This window comes from Rattus norvegicus, chromosome 3, assembly GCF_036323735.1.
Source record: "Rattus norvegicus strain BN/NHsdMcwi chromosome 3, GRCr8, whole genome shotgun sequence".
NCBI classification, from domain to species: domain Eukaryota; kingdom Metazoa; phylum Chordata; class Mammalia; order Rodentia; family Muridae; genus Rattus; species Rattus norvegicus.
The window spans coordinates 89,925,018-89,941,303 of NC_086021.1; the positions used below are offsets into that span (position 1 = coordinate 89,925,018).

General features: G+C 36.7%; 2 protein-coding genes across 14 annotated transcripts in view; both read right to left on the minus strand.

Moving 5' to 3' along the window:
* Calcrl (calcitonin receptor like receptor) overlaps positions 1–7,599 on the minus strand; it is a 97,546-nt gene extending 89,947 nt beyond the window's left edge. Inside the window, exon 1 of one of the 2 annotated variants that reach the window (NM_012717.3) lies at positions 7,259–7,599. The gene's annotated coding sequence lies outside the window, so the exon portion shown is untranslated. The remainder of the gene's footprint in view (positions 1–7,258) is intronic. The other variant, XM_006234439.5, reaches the window with a different exon arrangement.
* A 7,245-nt stretch (positions 7,600–14,844) lies between these two features.
* The window catches only part of Tfpi (tissue factor pathway inhibitor), a 49,392-nt gene continuing 47,950 nt past the window's right edge, over positions 14,845–16,286 (minus strand). For 11 of the 12 annotated variants that reach the window (XM_008761981.4, XM_063283202.1, XM_039104441.2 and 8 more), the window contains one exon: positions 14,845–15,165. In XM_008761981.4, coding sequence (XP_008760203.1) covers positions 15,080–15,165 — 86 coding nt within the window. In that variant the 3' untranslated portion in view covers positions 14,845–15,079. The remainder of the gene's footprint in view (positions 15,166–16,286) is intronic. The other variant, NM_017200.1, reaches the window with a different exon arrangement.

Below are 16,286 nucleotides of genomic sequence, written 5' to 3' on the forward strand. Positions count from 1 at the left end.
CCGGGTGGCTTAAAGTAGGTTTTAAAAATGTATTCAAGTCTGCAACTTCACAAGTTACACATACTATGAAAGGACTGGAGAACATGATCTTTAAAATATTAAAGTTCAGAACTTGATGAATATGCTTGACTTTTAGCATCAGTTTGGAAACTATATATTTAATGGGTATTCTTTTTAAAAATTACCAAACTCTAATATAAAACCTGTTAATTATATTATATGCAATTTGAACTAATGCATATAGTCCTAGAACTAGGTTAGATGGAACATGAATTATTAAATATGGACATACTGACTTTATTTTTAAAACAAATAAATGTAGTTAAAGAGAATAATTTTCTTAGGAATAAAACTTTGAAAACTGATGCCAGTAATTTGAAGAGGAAGGATTTCAAATGAGAGCCGTTCAAACAGTAAGATTTCAACAGTATTGGAGCGTTCAAATTATCTTAACATGTGTCCCATTTTTAGTTAATACAATTTCTCATATTTTTTTCCTTGGTTATAAACTTTCCATATGATTTTACTATGCAATATTCCATGTTTTAAGTCTTCAAATGATTATAGTGTAGTGATATGGTGTTTAATCATAGTCAGTACCTATTACTATTAAAGAACAAAATTCAATACAAATAAAAGAGTTGTCAACATGGTTCTCAACTTAAGAAGGCCTTATCGGGTTGGGGATTTAGCTCAGTGGTAGAGCGCTTGCCTAGCAAGCGCAAGGCCTTGGGTTCGGTCCCCAACGCCGAAAAAAAGAACAAAAAAAAAAAAAAAAAAAAAAAAGAAGGCCTTATCATGTGGAAAGCTCCATGTTGGTTTTAAAGACACCTGGAACAGGCCCTCTGTTCTGGGCAACAGCCAAAACTCTCGGGTAGAGGTGTGAACTCAGTCTATTCTGCGGTCAATAGTCTTCCTCACTTTGTCACAAGACCAGTGGCCAGTTGCTTAAGTGGGGTGCTGTCTGACATCCAAGTTCGACATGTCAGATATTTTCTGTATGACAGCTCCAGGCTGTAGATGAAACATGAGAAGGTAACCCCTCTAAAATCAGGAGTCTACCGGGTTGCACAGGCCTCTCGTTGCATGTGCCTGTGTTAGGGTATTCTCAGTAGCTTTGGCCTTCTATACTTTAGCAGCGAGCGGTTCCTTTGACTTAGTTCCACTGTCCACGCCAGGCAGCTTAGTCCCGGTGTCTTAAAAGAAATAACTGTACGGTCAAACGTGTTGTAACAGAAGTGTTCCCTGTGGGATTAAACCATGATGTGAAGAAGAAAAAGGATGATGTCGACCTCAAAGTGTGCCGCCATGACAGCAGATTTTAATTTGGATGACAAAGCAAATGGGAAAACCCCGCCCCTCTGCAGATGAGACTGGGGAACCACGCTCCACCACACAGGAGGGTCTAGGAATTCCTTACGATTCCATTCAAAACAAAACAAAACAAAACGTATGTCTGTGGATGGCATTCATCTGCATGCTTACTGTCTTCTGTTTTTACTGCATTCTCAAGAGGAGTCAAAATTCACAAATACTCAAACTCTCACAACAAATTATCTTCAAATCTTTCAAAACCAGAGTGTGCTTTTTCCATCTTGATGTACAGGGATTCTCAGGGGATCTTAATACATAAGAAAACATGTGTTTGCCATTAAAAAGTAATTGGAAATATCTACTGCAAGACAGTCTGAAAACCTAAATAACCAAAAAAAAAGACTTTTAATTACATAAATTGAGTTTACTGAGTCATCCACAATATCCTTTTTATTTTAAGCTTCTATGGATGTTTCAGTATTCACAACTCAAGTTTTCTTGACAGCTATTTATTTATTTATTTATTTATTTATTTATTTACTTTCATTTTAGACAGCATCTTGTCCTCAACCCACCCTATCCAAGAGCCTACTAGTTAACCCAATCCGGCTTCTAACACGGGGCAATCCCCCCAAGATGGCCTCTTACCTGGGTAAACCTCCTGCCCCAACTTTGCAAGTGCTGGAATTGCACATACAAACTATCTATCGTGCCTTGCTATATCCTAAGTTAATGTGGAAATAGTAGCTAAGAATTTTGCTCTGCTGCATGCTATAGGAGGACAGAATGATAATCTCTTTGAGTGCTACAGTTGTAAACTACACATGCTCACGTGCCATAAGACGAGTAGGCTGTATTCTCGTTGAGTGTTGGCTTTAAGAATCAGTCTATGGGGGTTGGGGATTTAGCTCAGTGGTAGAGCGCTTGCCTAGCAAGTGCAAGGCCCTGGGTTCGGTCCCCAGCTCCGAAAAGAAAAAAAAAAAAAAAGAATAAGTCTATGTACAGATCCACGTTATGGCTTCAGTGGGATTCCAGAAAGACCTGATGATTTATGAAATTTCTTGAGCATCTACTTATTCCCAAATATTCTGCTAAAGACATTCCATGTATTTTCTCACATACTTTACACTAAGCATGATAAAACAGTGTGGTTATCACTGAACGTTTACAGAGATGGAGGTAAACTAGCAAGTGGTAAGCTTAAAATTCACATGTGGACGCTGAAGGCTGCATGTGTGTACATAATATTTATAAACAGCTAAAGCAATTGAATTAAGTTGTTTTCCCTTATTCAATAAAGCATATTTGGATGTTTCCACAAAGGTTTTTAAGATACAAACTTCATTAATTTCTTGAAGGAACACACATAGGCAGCCTGTTTTATAAAATCCTAAACCTCTTATTCTTATTAGGCCAAGCAAGTCTATATTTGACCTCTCATAATAAAAATAGCTGCAGAGCTATTAATCACAGTTTTGTATTGATTAATTTATTTCTTCATAATTTTAATTGTAATTTCCTAATAAAATGTTATATACTTCTCCCTGATACTTTTACTACTGTCTCAATTTTCTCTTCAAATTATACTTAGAAACTAGGCTAAATTGAGTTGTATATATACACAAAACAACTATACAACTGTTGGTCTCCAGTTAGTGTTTGGATACAAGACTAATTTATACTAGTTTTCATTGTCAAAGTCACCATTATCAGTTCAAGAACACACGAAAGAGCTTCCAGGAAGCTGAGAAAGTCTGCTCTACAAAGTTAGTTTCTTTTAGTTTTGTTTTTTGTTTGTTTGTTTTTTTAATGTTGTAGTGTTAAAAGGAACAGGATTTCTCTGAAAAAGAGGTTTCATCCAAAGACAGTAATAAAATGGTTATAACTTCAATATCATAAGATTATTAAGTAATTGGTTAATTTATTATTTTTTCTTGAGCTTATGTTGTTTTGTGTGAGCTTAATGTTTTGTCCTTTTAGTTGGCTAAAAAACTAAAAACATCACATTATTTTATTAAAACCATGTATGGATTCAATTAAATCCCTTTACTTTTAAAAACCTCAATACACTATTTTGACCATATTTTCAAGCAGTATATTAATGTGTTCATGTTACATAATACAATGTTACATAAGAAACCAACTGAAAAAGAAAGAAAGAAAGAAAGAGAGAGAGAGAGAGAGAGAGAGAGAGAGAGAAAGGAAGGAAGCAAGGAAGGAAGGAAGAAAGAAAGGTGTTCTGTTCCAATATACTTTGTCACTGGGTGGGAGTAGGTCAAACCTTCAATCCCAGCACACAGGAGGCTGAGGCAGACGCATCTCTGTGAGTGTGAGGCCAGCCTGGTTTACAGAATGAGTTCCAGAACAGCCAGGGCTACACAGAGAAATCTAATCCTGAAAAAACAAATTTAACTCCTAACTTATTCTGAATTTTGGAATTTAAATTGAAGATGAGTAACTGGTACCCAGCTGACAAGAAAACAAACATTTCTGTGGGTGTAGTTTTGGAGTCCAGTCTGTGAGTGAACTCTAAACACGTGGGGTTTTCTTCCTGAACATGTGTATGTGTGTGTGTGATAATAACGTCATAATATTTATTTGACAAGAGGGCGTGTGTGTGTGTGTGTGTGTGTGTGTGTGTGTGTGTGTGTCTGTGCGTGTGTAACTTATCACATGATAATAATTCTAGCAAACTAGGAAATCCTAACTCAGGTAACTTTAAAAATTAAAACTTTTCTTTTCCCTAAAATGACTTATCATCTTAAAATTGAATTAATTTAAAGAGTATTGATAGTATTTGACTTAAACCAATTTACTGGCAAATATTATAATACTAATCACACATGAAAAAATCATTGCCTGGATTTATTGATAAATTTCTGCTTTCCTAAGAATTGTAATGGAATACAAAATGTATGCTGTCTTCTCAGAAAAATATTAAGCTATTATTATGACTCATATTCACATGGTTTTCATTGTTCCTGACGCATAACCTCATACTTATTTTCCAAATTTTATAATTAATTGTATCCTACCTATTGCTCCAGTTAACATCCAACTATGAACAGATATATATTCAAAATTACACACAAATTTAAAACTAGCAAAAGCATTGAGTTATTTAAAGTATTTCTTCTACTTTCTCCAGGTACGTAAAAGTTACCATGAGCAAACTCAGGTACTTGGGAGTTTGTACAAGTGCCATTAACGAGAGATTTTAGGCAGGAAGAGAATTTCCATGTGAACAAATGGGAATGTTTCATCGGAAATGACTGGCAAGCCTGGTGAGGACGCAGACCTTATTTGTAGTTTCACAAAGTTTTGTCTCTATACAATTGCATCAGGATACCCTTACATATAAAATGAGATTTTTAAATAATTTAATACTGTAGTATATTTCCTTGTTTTAAAAAAAAAAGATTACATTCAAGAAAAAAAAATATGTGTTTTAGAGTTGATCCACAGACTGAACTCAAATCTGCACCCAGAGGAATGTTTGCTCGCGCATCAGTTGGGTACCAGTAATTCATTCTCAACGTCGAGTTCTCAAATTCAGAGTAAGTCAGAGTCAAGTCGTACTGTGGTCTTGACCTCCTGTCTTCCATTAACACCATTGTGAGCCGCAATTTATGTTAAGGCTTTAGAAGTCTTTCTAGATCCCAAACAAAGACAAGGAATTGGGTTCTTGGACTATTTTTAGATTCTGAAAAGGTGACATCATTGTACCTCTAAAAGCAGAATTAACTTGACTAGATTCAATCAAAGTTGTGCATAAAGCATGAAATGCGTTTTGTTTCGTGAATTGGTTTTTGATACTCGAAAGGTAATTGTATTAATTTATCTACAACATTTCAAAACAATTCTGAATAGTTACTATCAAAATGTAAGCAGAGATAAAACTGATAACATGTTATTATTGTACTGGCTCCAAATAGCCATCTAAATATATCGAGTTACAAATAGAACATTTTAGGTAAAACTTATTTCATATCACGTGGGTCATAATTATTATGAATTCTGTGTTTTTAATTGACATATTTAGAATTTGCCTAAGATCATACCCATTGTTTTTTTTTTTTGATGCTACAAAGAAATATCGCCTGTAAAGTTAAACTAACGTTGAGGATAAAAACATGGTTTGATTTTCAGACATTGTTTACTCATTTTAAAGGCCACATTTACTCTAGAATGGCATAAATTCTTATTTTAATGTCCTTGTTATTAACTCAGATAATTTCTTTGCCTAATGACCGTCAATATTCATTGCCTGGCATCTTTCTCCTGTGACTTTTGGTAATGAGCATTGTTTTAAATGATGCTATTAATATAGATGAGGATATTAAAATAAATTATACGAGACCATTATATGCTTCGGAACATTAATTCAATAAAAATCAGTATAGTTTGTGGAGGTACTAATTTACCATTGTTTATTAATATAATACTTAATTTAAGAAAATAATCTGGCTTAGAATAATGCTTTCCAATTTCAGTTCCTGTATATGACATTTCACTTCTTTCTCCCGTTACCTAATGACAATTTCTAACAAGTCATATCTTAAAAACACCTTGCCCGTTTCTACATATCAGGAAACTCAGTGGTATAATTTAAAAAAAAATAAATCAGCTCCAAAGCTTTTAAAAATTACAAGTGTAATTAATGTTTCCATTACATTGAGAAACATGTGGAAACTGAGCCAAAGCCCACTGAGGAGTTACCCGGGATGAGTTTGTCATAGACCGTTTATCCCAGACTACTGGACACTGAGCTCAATGCTAGCACTGAAAGACATCTCAGCAGCTTACAATTTCACTTAAGTAGGAAAAATGCAGAATTTGATAAATTATGCTAATGAGCACAATTTGAATCCAACACTTGGTGACGCCGCTATAACGACCACTTGTTAGGGAGGCACTGGCTCTTTAAAATCTCAGGACAGTCTGGACTGTGGCAAGAGCACTGCAGATGCCTCATCTCAGCAGCATCATAGAAAATCTAATTTAATTCCTCTGCTTAATGAGCTAATCCACTTACTTAGCGTGTCTCTGTTTATTTATTTATAGAGACTCCTTTCACACTCTTCCCCCGCACTTTTGCAGGATAGTTGAGCACACATCTAAGCGTGTAAGAGTTTAAAAGCCATGAAGTAACGCAGACATCACTACCCTTTCTTAACTCTGGACAGTTGTGGGGGTTTCGGTTGGTTGGTTGTTGATTGCTGGTTGGGTTTTTGTTTGTTTGTTTTGTTGTTTTTGTTGTTGTTTTCCCCTTACCTTATTTATAAGACACCCATAATCTTAATACAGTGGAAATAGTTCGGGGACTCTCCAAAAACAGAAACAAAAAGCAAAATAAACAAACAACAACAAAGAAAAGCCAAAAGGGTGGTATTTACACAAATCTAGCAAGAAAGAACAATGAAAATTCCATTGGTTCCCCAGTTAGAGGTGTAAGTGTCAAAAGAAGCCGAAGAGCAAACAGAAGTCCAAGTGGGTGGCTTTTCTTCTTACTCCTGCTTTCTGTTCAGTCACACAGGAAGACTCCGTCCCTTCCTTAGAATACTGATTATGTGGAAAATTTAAAGACCCTTCCTGGGGTGCAAATGTTTTCCAGCTGTCAGGACTTGAGCTAATAGTAGAAGTAACTTTAAAGAGCATTGTTTCCTGATGAAGGTATTTGTCCAAAAACTTGCCTTGTAGCCTGTTCACATGGCTATTAGTTGGTAAATTTATTTTCTAAAGTGTCATTGTAAATACTCTTATGCACTAGTAATAGATTTTGTACACATTCTGGAGTAAGACTCTCTAGTATCCCTATGTAGAATAAATGAACCGGTTTCAACCTTATTCCAATGCCACTCAGTCAATTCTTACTAGAAACATTGTCAAACTGCTTAAGAACAATGCTGAGAATACATATGTTTGTTTTGAATAATACACTTACCCCGCACGGCTCCTAAGGAAATTCTGTGTGAATAGTCTCAGGAGGGAATTTGATTTTCTGAGATAGTAGAAAAGAGTTCCCGGAGAAGAGGTGTGGAAGAGTCAAAAAGCTTTGCTGCAGGCAGCGTGAGGTCCAGGCAACAGAGCCCGCCGGTCCTAAAGCAGAAGTGCACCGCTGCGAAGAGAGGGCTTGTTCTGGGTAGATGGGGAGTGTTGTCAGATTGTAAGCGATCAGCAGCAGAAGGGAAACATCACAGCTTCCTGTTACATCACCCCGCCCCGCCTGCACTTAGTGTTAGGTTACTTTCTTTCTCAAATAGCTTACCCCAGGAAAAGAGCAGCAACTCCCTTCTCAACTCTGACAAGAGCAAGAAGCAGCCTGAACAGACAGAGATCCTTTGCTGTATGAACACATTGTTACCAGCAAAAGCTGGCTGGCTTTCACCTAGACTGAGTTCTGTTAGAACTTGCTGCCTGTGATTTTGAAGGCAATCTAAGTGTAAAAGAATCAAAGGAGTTAGGGGTGTGGGTGTAGGTGTGTGTTGAATGAGAGTTCACAGAACAACCAGGAACAATTTATCGGTCACATCTTTCTTCTTAAATGTGCATAGAATTTTGAGCATCAGAATTACTTCGGACTCAAGTTTGAGCACTAATGTGTGATCCAACTCCACAATCAATTTTGCATAAGAGGCTTCATGCTGTCCTTTCCAGGAATCCCTTAGTTGTATGTACTATAAATCTAGTTTGTGTATGGAGTGTGGAATCATTTTACACACTTTTAAATAGTTGATGTAATTATGTCACTGTGTATAACCTAAGCTCTATAGTATTTATCTCAAAATAACCTCCAAGGAAACGTGGCAGTATTTTAACATGATACTATGAAATAATTTCATACAATAAATGAACGTCAATTTTTTAAAAAAAAAGATTTACCTCTAAACTTAATTGTATCATAAATATAAGAAATCACTGAGTATGATCAGGAAAAAAAAGCCTGTAAACCTGAAATATACCTGATATGATAAATATGATAAAGTATGAGATTTGGCAATAATTGTAGCTCCCAAAGCCACACAGCACTAAAAGTCACATGATCTTTGCATCAAATTTGTCACTGGAAAAGATGGATAAAATAATACCTGAAGGTCTTCGCATTGTTGAAACTTTGAATCAACGCATTTTATAACATTTAGGACGAATGAGGAGCTACTCTAGTGACCAAGCAATTCCAATTAGCTACTATAATCCCGCTGAGCTGGCTCAGAGGCACAGACTTAGAAGTAAGCACTACAACCAAGTAGCAAACGAGGAGCTCAGAGTCCTAGCAGATGAGGAATGGCAGTAAAGACACGGGGTGCAGAATCTCCGAATATCATGATCCTGAAAGACAGTGCCCTGTTCTTAAACGTCTACTATCTTGATCTGCATGGGAAATTTATTATAAAATCTTTAATTCTGTATATTATATAAAACGGAGTGTATCCATATAAAACTATGGAATATAAGTGACAATCTCAGTCACGGAAAAACGGAAGCTCTATGGAAGAAGCCGATTTACACAATGTAGTTTTAAGAGACAGTAGTAAACTGGGAAGTTACTCTGTAAACACTTTAGTTTTGCTTTCTATAGGGAACTGTCGGGTTATATTTTCCCCGTGCTGTTTCCTTCAGCTCATGAGGTGAGAAGTCAACATTGTAAATCCTTACTGCCTCCTAAAATAATAACTCATTAATCAGAAAAACAGCAAAAACATTCTTGAGTGAAACTACAGAATTCTGATGTAGAGTCGCATGCTACATAGGGAAACAGAAGGAAAGCAGTAGAGAGTATTTGTGTCCCCTTGCAGATGCTTAGACTTGCTGGGACAATCTTGACAGAATATTTAGCTTAAGGTTCAGGCAAAACAAATACAAGATTTTAACTTCCAAATGATCGTCGTATATGTCCACATATCCGTTTCTAAGACTATCTGATCTCTGAGACCCAGACTGGTGTATACCAAGCTGCATACATTTCCAAGCATTAACATTTTTTGATTCATTCATTGGATTTGTTCAAATATAGCAGAGTCTTAGTAAGCAAAGGAGTTCTTTCTTTGAGACGATGCCTGAAAGATCACAAGCCAATGATCATTGTCCCGTATGGTAGATATACATGGTGCTGTTGTAAACAAAGAATTTAATACAACCTGCAGTGTCTAGAATAAATTATAGGTTGGGCATATAGGCTTATGGCTGTGGTCCATGAAGATTCTGGGTAATTCTTGTTAATATCAAATCTGTGTCTTTCTAAGAAAGAAAAGTAAACATACTTCCCAATAATAAGATCATTGAGAGTGACCATTTTATGAACATGAAAAAATATGAATATGTGCTATATTAATACATGCTATAAAAACTTCTGGGAAGCTAGACTATGCCACGATATGTAGGAACAAGTGAAAAATATTGAGGAAACGAGACGTGTGCGCTTCAGTATGACACAAACGTTTGGATAGCTATGGCAAAGCTAAATGAAACTGTTTCCAGAAATCTATTAGGTGATTCCAAGTCAATGGGTATTAGTACATTCATTCACTCTCATATGGTCTACATGTGTTTATATTGCACTCTTTCCCCAGAACACACTGAAGCTACTTAAAATTATTTGATTAGTGGTGGTCAAGTTTATACTTTCAGATGAACACTAAAAATAGTTCTTTTTTCAGGAAATTAAGACCAAATAAGAAGTGTCTTCTGTTTTGACCATTTAAAGGAGAGTGGACAAGCACGGAAGAATGCTGCCAGTATAACCATACAGGGCATAAACCATGCAGTGCTCCCACTCAGAGTCTGTGTTATTGTAAAGTGAGGAATATGCACAAATGAAAATCATTTTGAGGAACAGTCGCATCCGTCCACTTTACTGCAGGACTTTGCCCTCCATTGTGGTCCTTTAGGTGGCCCAAAGGTACCAAAGCCTCTAAATGAAGCGATGGGTTCCCCTAATGAGAAGGGCCTTGCCCCACAATCAGGAGGACGCTAAATCAAAGCCTTATATTCACAAGTTAGACAAAAACCCAAAATCACGTGTGACGAACTTAGGTTTCTACTGACTAAACTGACCACTTGGATTTCTATAGCTACTGCCTAGAAGCATGGATCTTTAAAAACAGTCAACACCACCACGTGGAACAGGTTATAGACAGTCCGTCCCTAGTAAATGTGCCGCAGTCCTCAAAGAAAGTATTTTTAAAGTTATTTCGTGTATTCAGTTACATTATTCTGTTTTTAATTATGAAATTTTCATTATTTATTCTTAAGAAACTGATGTAATTAAAAAAACTAATGTACTACATCCCTTATAAGAATTTACTATCTGAGAAGCACATTAAATTCTTATACATTTATATCAAAAAGAAAATCTATTAAGGAAGTAAGTTGACTTCACCTTGTACTGTTTTACCTCGTAACTGTGGTTAGGAATTTTTCCCAAGCAAAGGATAATTAATTGCATTTGATAAAATGATCTCTGCCCAATACCTACTGAAAGCAAAAATGCCATTACTAAAGTTAAAGGAGCAATTTTCACAACATTTACATAAATTATGTATCAAAGGTGAATAATAATGTCTTAGTAAGTTTTGCTGTGCATACAATTCTTACAAGTGAAAAATGGGAATTTGAGGTGAGCACTCCAGGCCCTTCACCCACACAACAAGAAAGTGCTTTCAGCACCCTGTAGTAGTTCTTACAGTGTTTCATAATGTTTCCCCAAGAGTGTCAAATTACAGCAGAATCAGCCAAATATTCATCTATTCAAAAAGTCTGACTCTTGCTGCGTCTTGGTGGATTTGAACTCCTGTGGGAACTTGTCTGACTAGTGTGTTCCTGAGAATCTGAAGAGAGACTGCTGGTAAACAGGGCCTGTGCTAGAACAGGGAGGTGGGCTTAGAACCAACAAACTTAGGAAGGTGGGATGAGCTCTGGCTGTGAGCAGGCTGGCGTGGGCTCGGGGTGGGGGTGGGGGTCTTATCTCTCAGTTCTAAGGGAGTTCTCCTTCCGTGCTCAGGAGTGTTCCTGTTTGGGTGAAAAATTATATGTTGTCCAGTCGATAAAGAGCAAGAATTAATGTGTGACCGGTTCACTGGAGACACAGAAATTGCCTTTCCCAGAAAGATTTAAAATAATTCTATTTCTGGAACAGAGTTAGATCACATTGAAGATGATGTTTTCTCCTCTCATGATAGCAATTTATACTGGGCGTGCTGTGGAGGTGCTCGGCATTTTTGAATACTAATCTTGATTGTGAAAATGAAAGTTGTATTTAAATTTACATTTGACATCTTGACCCATAGATCACTTTGTAAATGACTAAATTATATTTGGAAACAAAGTAATCACTAAAGCCAAAGATGACAGATAGTTTTAATGTTTTCCAATGCTAGAAGACAGTATTATTCACCTACTGTAATTAAGATAACTTGGGAAATAGTGTTTTTAGAAATTTATAATTTATTCTATTTTTTTTACATTTTCATTTGTTTTATTTACCACCACCCTGTTCTCTAGAATATAAGTATTTATAACTATAAGATGATTTGTACTGCATATAATGCATTAATTAAAAAGTAATATGGTGCACTTTTGAATAAGACTCTGAAGACCTGTGGGAAGGTATGGAGTTTTTTGGAACGCAGTTGAGGCCTTAGATCTGCAGTCTTATCCTGCCACCTAGTGTCAACTGTTCTCTAATTATAAATGTGACTTGTTGAGTAAAAGTAAAGTCCTACTCCCTTTACACTTTCAACAACTAGAAAAGATATGGTGCGTGTTCTCTCTCTTTCTCTCTCTTGCTCTCTCGATATCTCTCTGTGTCTCTGTCTCTGTGCATGTCTATGTCCACACATGTGTGTACATGCATACATACACATGTGCACATGTACACACACATACACACCAATGCTCAGTGTAGAAGGACCTCTAAACAGCCGATGAGGGATAAAAATCAGATTTTCAACAACTCCCAACACAATGGTAAGTGTCTCTTGCCTTCTGACAAGCAAGCTTTCTTTTAAGTGTGCAAAGTATTCATTGAAAGTAATCTGTCCAAATTTGCGATAATCGCTGATAATATTGCTACCACTTAAAACTTACCTGACCTTTCACAAAGGCTGTATTTCATGCATATTCTGTATCTCCGAGATCCAGCTCTTCAAAAGTTTAATCGCTAGAAAGAAGTTTCTAAATAGTCATCTACTGAGCAGAAATCAATTGATCATCTACCAGGTTAAACATTCAGACAGCAACTAGAATGCAAAACTTGCCAATTGAGACATTCTCTCCTCTTAAGATTGTGCCTAAAACATTGTTATTCTTTGGAATCTTTGAAATGTTTATACATATATCCAACGTAAACTGATCATATCCACCCCACTGCACTCCTCCCACTTCATGTCTCCTCTCCCCTTTCTTTTAATAACTCACTGAGTCTAGTTAATGCTGCTCATACGCACATTTATATAAAGGACATCTTTGGGGCATGAGAATCCTTCAGTGTCCTCACTCCTAAAGAAAAGTCGCTCTCTCCTAACAAGCATCTACAGTCAACAGGGTCTCAACCAGGGGTAGCTGGTAGGGTCTTTTTCTTCCACCATGCTGGAACGTTGACTGGCTTGATCCGGTGCAGGTCTTGTAACCACGGCTGCTGTGGTCTCATGTGACAGCCACGTCATGTCCAGAGGACAGCATGTCTTCAGGCTTCTCTAGTCCTCTAACTTATTCTGTGCTTCCACTCCTCGTCCTTGACATTCCCTGAACTTTGGCCAGTAGCGGGGTGAAGTGTTTTATATATATGGGGAGAAGATGAATTCCTGTATTGTTGATATGGATCACCAGGTTAGGACCCCAGTGCTTCAGACCCCTGGGAAGGGCAAAGCCTTTCCCAGGGCACATCCAGGGAATGATAAAGCTTTCCCCTAGTGAGTGTGCTGTCATTGTCAGTGTCAACAAAAAGTCTGAGGGAATCTTGAAAAACTATTTCACTACCTAGTCATTATCTTCCTGGGGTGTCTCCCCACCCACCCACATGGTCAATAACTGATCATCTTCCAAAGAACATTATAGTGCTTCTCTTGGACTGCGAATCAAAGTGGCTCAAAAATGTGAGAAAATGGAGCATCTTACCCACACATACTGGAGGTCAGAGCCCCTGGGTTTAATAAACACTCTTCCTGGACCATGGCACTTTCGTGGATTTTTTTAATTTATAATAAACATATAAAAGGGATTTTGACACAGCATACTATTCAGAACTAATTTCAGTATCTTGCCTTTTTAGATTCACTATAAAACGAAGGCTGTTAGTGTATGTTAGGAAGCAATGGGGACCTTTTAGTCCCTATTATTCACTTTAATAGAATGATTATAAAATGTGATCACTAAACTTTATATAACTCAGGATTTTGGTACATATCAGGCTAACTGATCTATATTTTGCTGTGAGATTACTCATGAAAATGTTGAATTTCATCAAAAATTATTCATTTATTGAAACTAATGCTTAAACTTTACTTTTTATATTTTTCACTATATTAAATGATGATCAAATATGAACTATTCTTTGGTGAACATCTGCTACACACACACACACACACACACACACACACACACACACTTCTCATTCACCTTTTTTATCCATTTCTTCTCTCTGCCCTGGTATTCTTTTATAAAATAAACTATTAGGAACCACTCTATCCCAGTCCTTCTTTTTCAGTGCTCTGAGTAACGCCATCTAAGAAACCGACCATGTGGTTGTAATCATCCAAGGGCTGCACCTGAGAAGCAGGCAGAGAGAGGGATTTTATACTGCAGAGAGAATGCAGGATACACAGGTATGCCTCTGTGTTCAAATCAAGGAGCCTAAGAAAGAATCGGATCTCCAAAGAGCATGAAAATAAATATAAACACCAACTTCATAAAGGTAAGATAAAATAAAAACCACTGGTATAAAAATCGACACCCTCTAAGTAACTGTCTAACTCTGCAACGTTTTCTTCTTTCTTCTGATATGGAGATGGATCCAGTAGTACCTGAACAGTTTGAGCTGGAAGAATTTATACAATGTATAGCTTTATAATTTTTATTTAATGTGTTTAGTTTTTTATATAACTGATGTAATTGTTGATGGAAATATAGAAAGTTTAAATTGTTTTAATTTATGTGGACATGTGTATCTGTGTGTGTGTGTGTGTGTGTGTGTCTGTGTGTGTGTGTGTGTGTGCCAAATGGGTGCAGGTGCCTGTGGAACCCAGAAGAGGGCATCAGAGCACTGGCGCTGGAATCAAGATGGCTGTTCCCTACCCAGCGTAAGAGCTGGGCAATGAATTCATGTCCTGTGGAAAAGAAGTACGTACTCCTAACTACCCAATCATCTCTTCTGCCTTTTCGTGGTTTCTTAAGGAATTGTGTTCTATTCTCTTTGACAAATAAGAAAATCATAATGTATGATTGCACTTTCCTAACTGAAAGAGATTATCAACAAGTTCTAAATAAGGAAGCAAACGCAGAGTGACGCAGGGGACAATAAATGGAACAGTCAAGTTTATTGCTCAGGATAAAAGATTTTATTGTTAAAAATAAAATCATTAGAGAAGATTTAGACTGTCAAGGGTATGTAATGTTTGTGATCATAACCGATGAAAATATATCTTCCAGTAGATGGTCACCAATGGAAACAAGAAACTGGTTTGTAGAAGAGTAGAAATCATAGTGAAAACACCTTATAGGAATATTTAGTGAAACTAATGTAAAAATGTCATGTGCTTATATCTTAGCACTAATGAATATTTTCGTACATGACTTTCACGAAAGACTTCCTTCTTCTTTGGGTCTTTGCTCTTTTTGAGCTTTTTTTGGAGGAATCTGCAATAAGAACAATAAATGGTAAGATAATAGGAAGATGAGAACACATAGAGTTTAATACCTAAAATGCCCTAAAGCCTTTCATTTGTCTCCACATTTTGTAAAATAATCTATTGAGGTATATATACATATATATTTATTTAATTTATTCACTTGACATCTCAACCACAGTCTCTCCTCCCTCCTTTCTTCCCAGTCCCACCCTAAGAAAGTCATTTTGCATATATGAGAGTCACCAAAACTGGGTAAGTATGCTACAATTCAGGTAAAAATACATGATCATCTTCATAAAAGGATAGATATGTAGTAAATGTGTGGTTATTTGAGTAATATTTTATTTAATTTCTATGTTCCTTTTATCCTATAATATTATCATATTCAGGGGAAACAGAATCAAGAAGTTAAGGTTTTGTGTATTAAAAGAGAACTTTCAACTAGACATGGTGGCTCATGCTTTTATCCCAGCGCTCAAGAGGCAGAGACAGGCAGATCTCTAAGTTTGAGGACAGTCTGGTCTTCAGAGTGAGTTCCAAGACAGCAAGAGTTACAAAGAGAAACCCTGTCTCAAAAAAACAGAGTGGTGGGAGGGGGGTGGGGGAGGAAAAGAGAGGGAGAGAGAGAGAGAGAGAGAGAGAGAGAGAGAGAGAGAGAGACGGATTACAAGAATCTTTTTACATTTCTTAAAAATAAATTCTTAGATCTTAAGCATTTAAGAAAGAAAGCTTGGGGCAGAGAGATGGTTCAGGTTTTAAGAGTGTGCACTGCCCTGGCAGAGGACTGACTTCAGTTCCCAGCATCCACTTTAGCAAACTCCCAGACACCTGTAACACCAGTTCCAGGGTATCTGATGCCTTACTTAGACTCAGCAAACACCTGCACACACAGGGCACCCATTTACAGATGCACACACGTACGCATAAATAAAAAATAAAATAAAAATCTTTTTAAAAAATTAAAATTTGAATCTGTCGTAAATGGATAATTGTTCTGTAATCATGCAGAACAATTATAGCTAGCATGCCTACCAGTATTATCTAAGTTTAGTTGGTGGGAGAATAGTCATAAAGTCATTATATTACTTCTTATAAGTAAGGAAATATTTGTTATTTCATAGGTTAAAG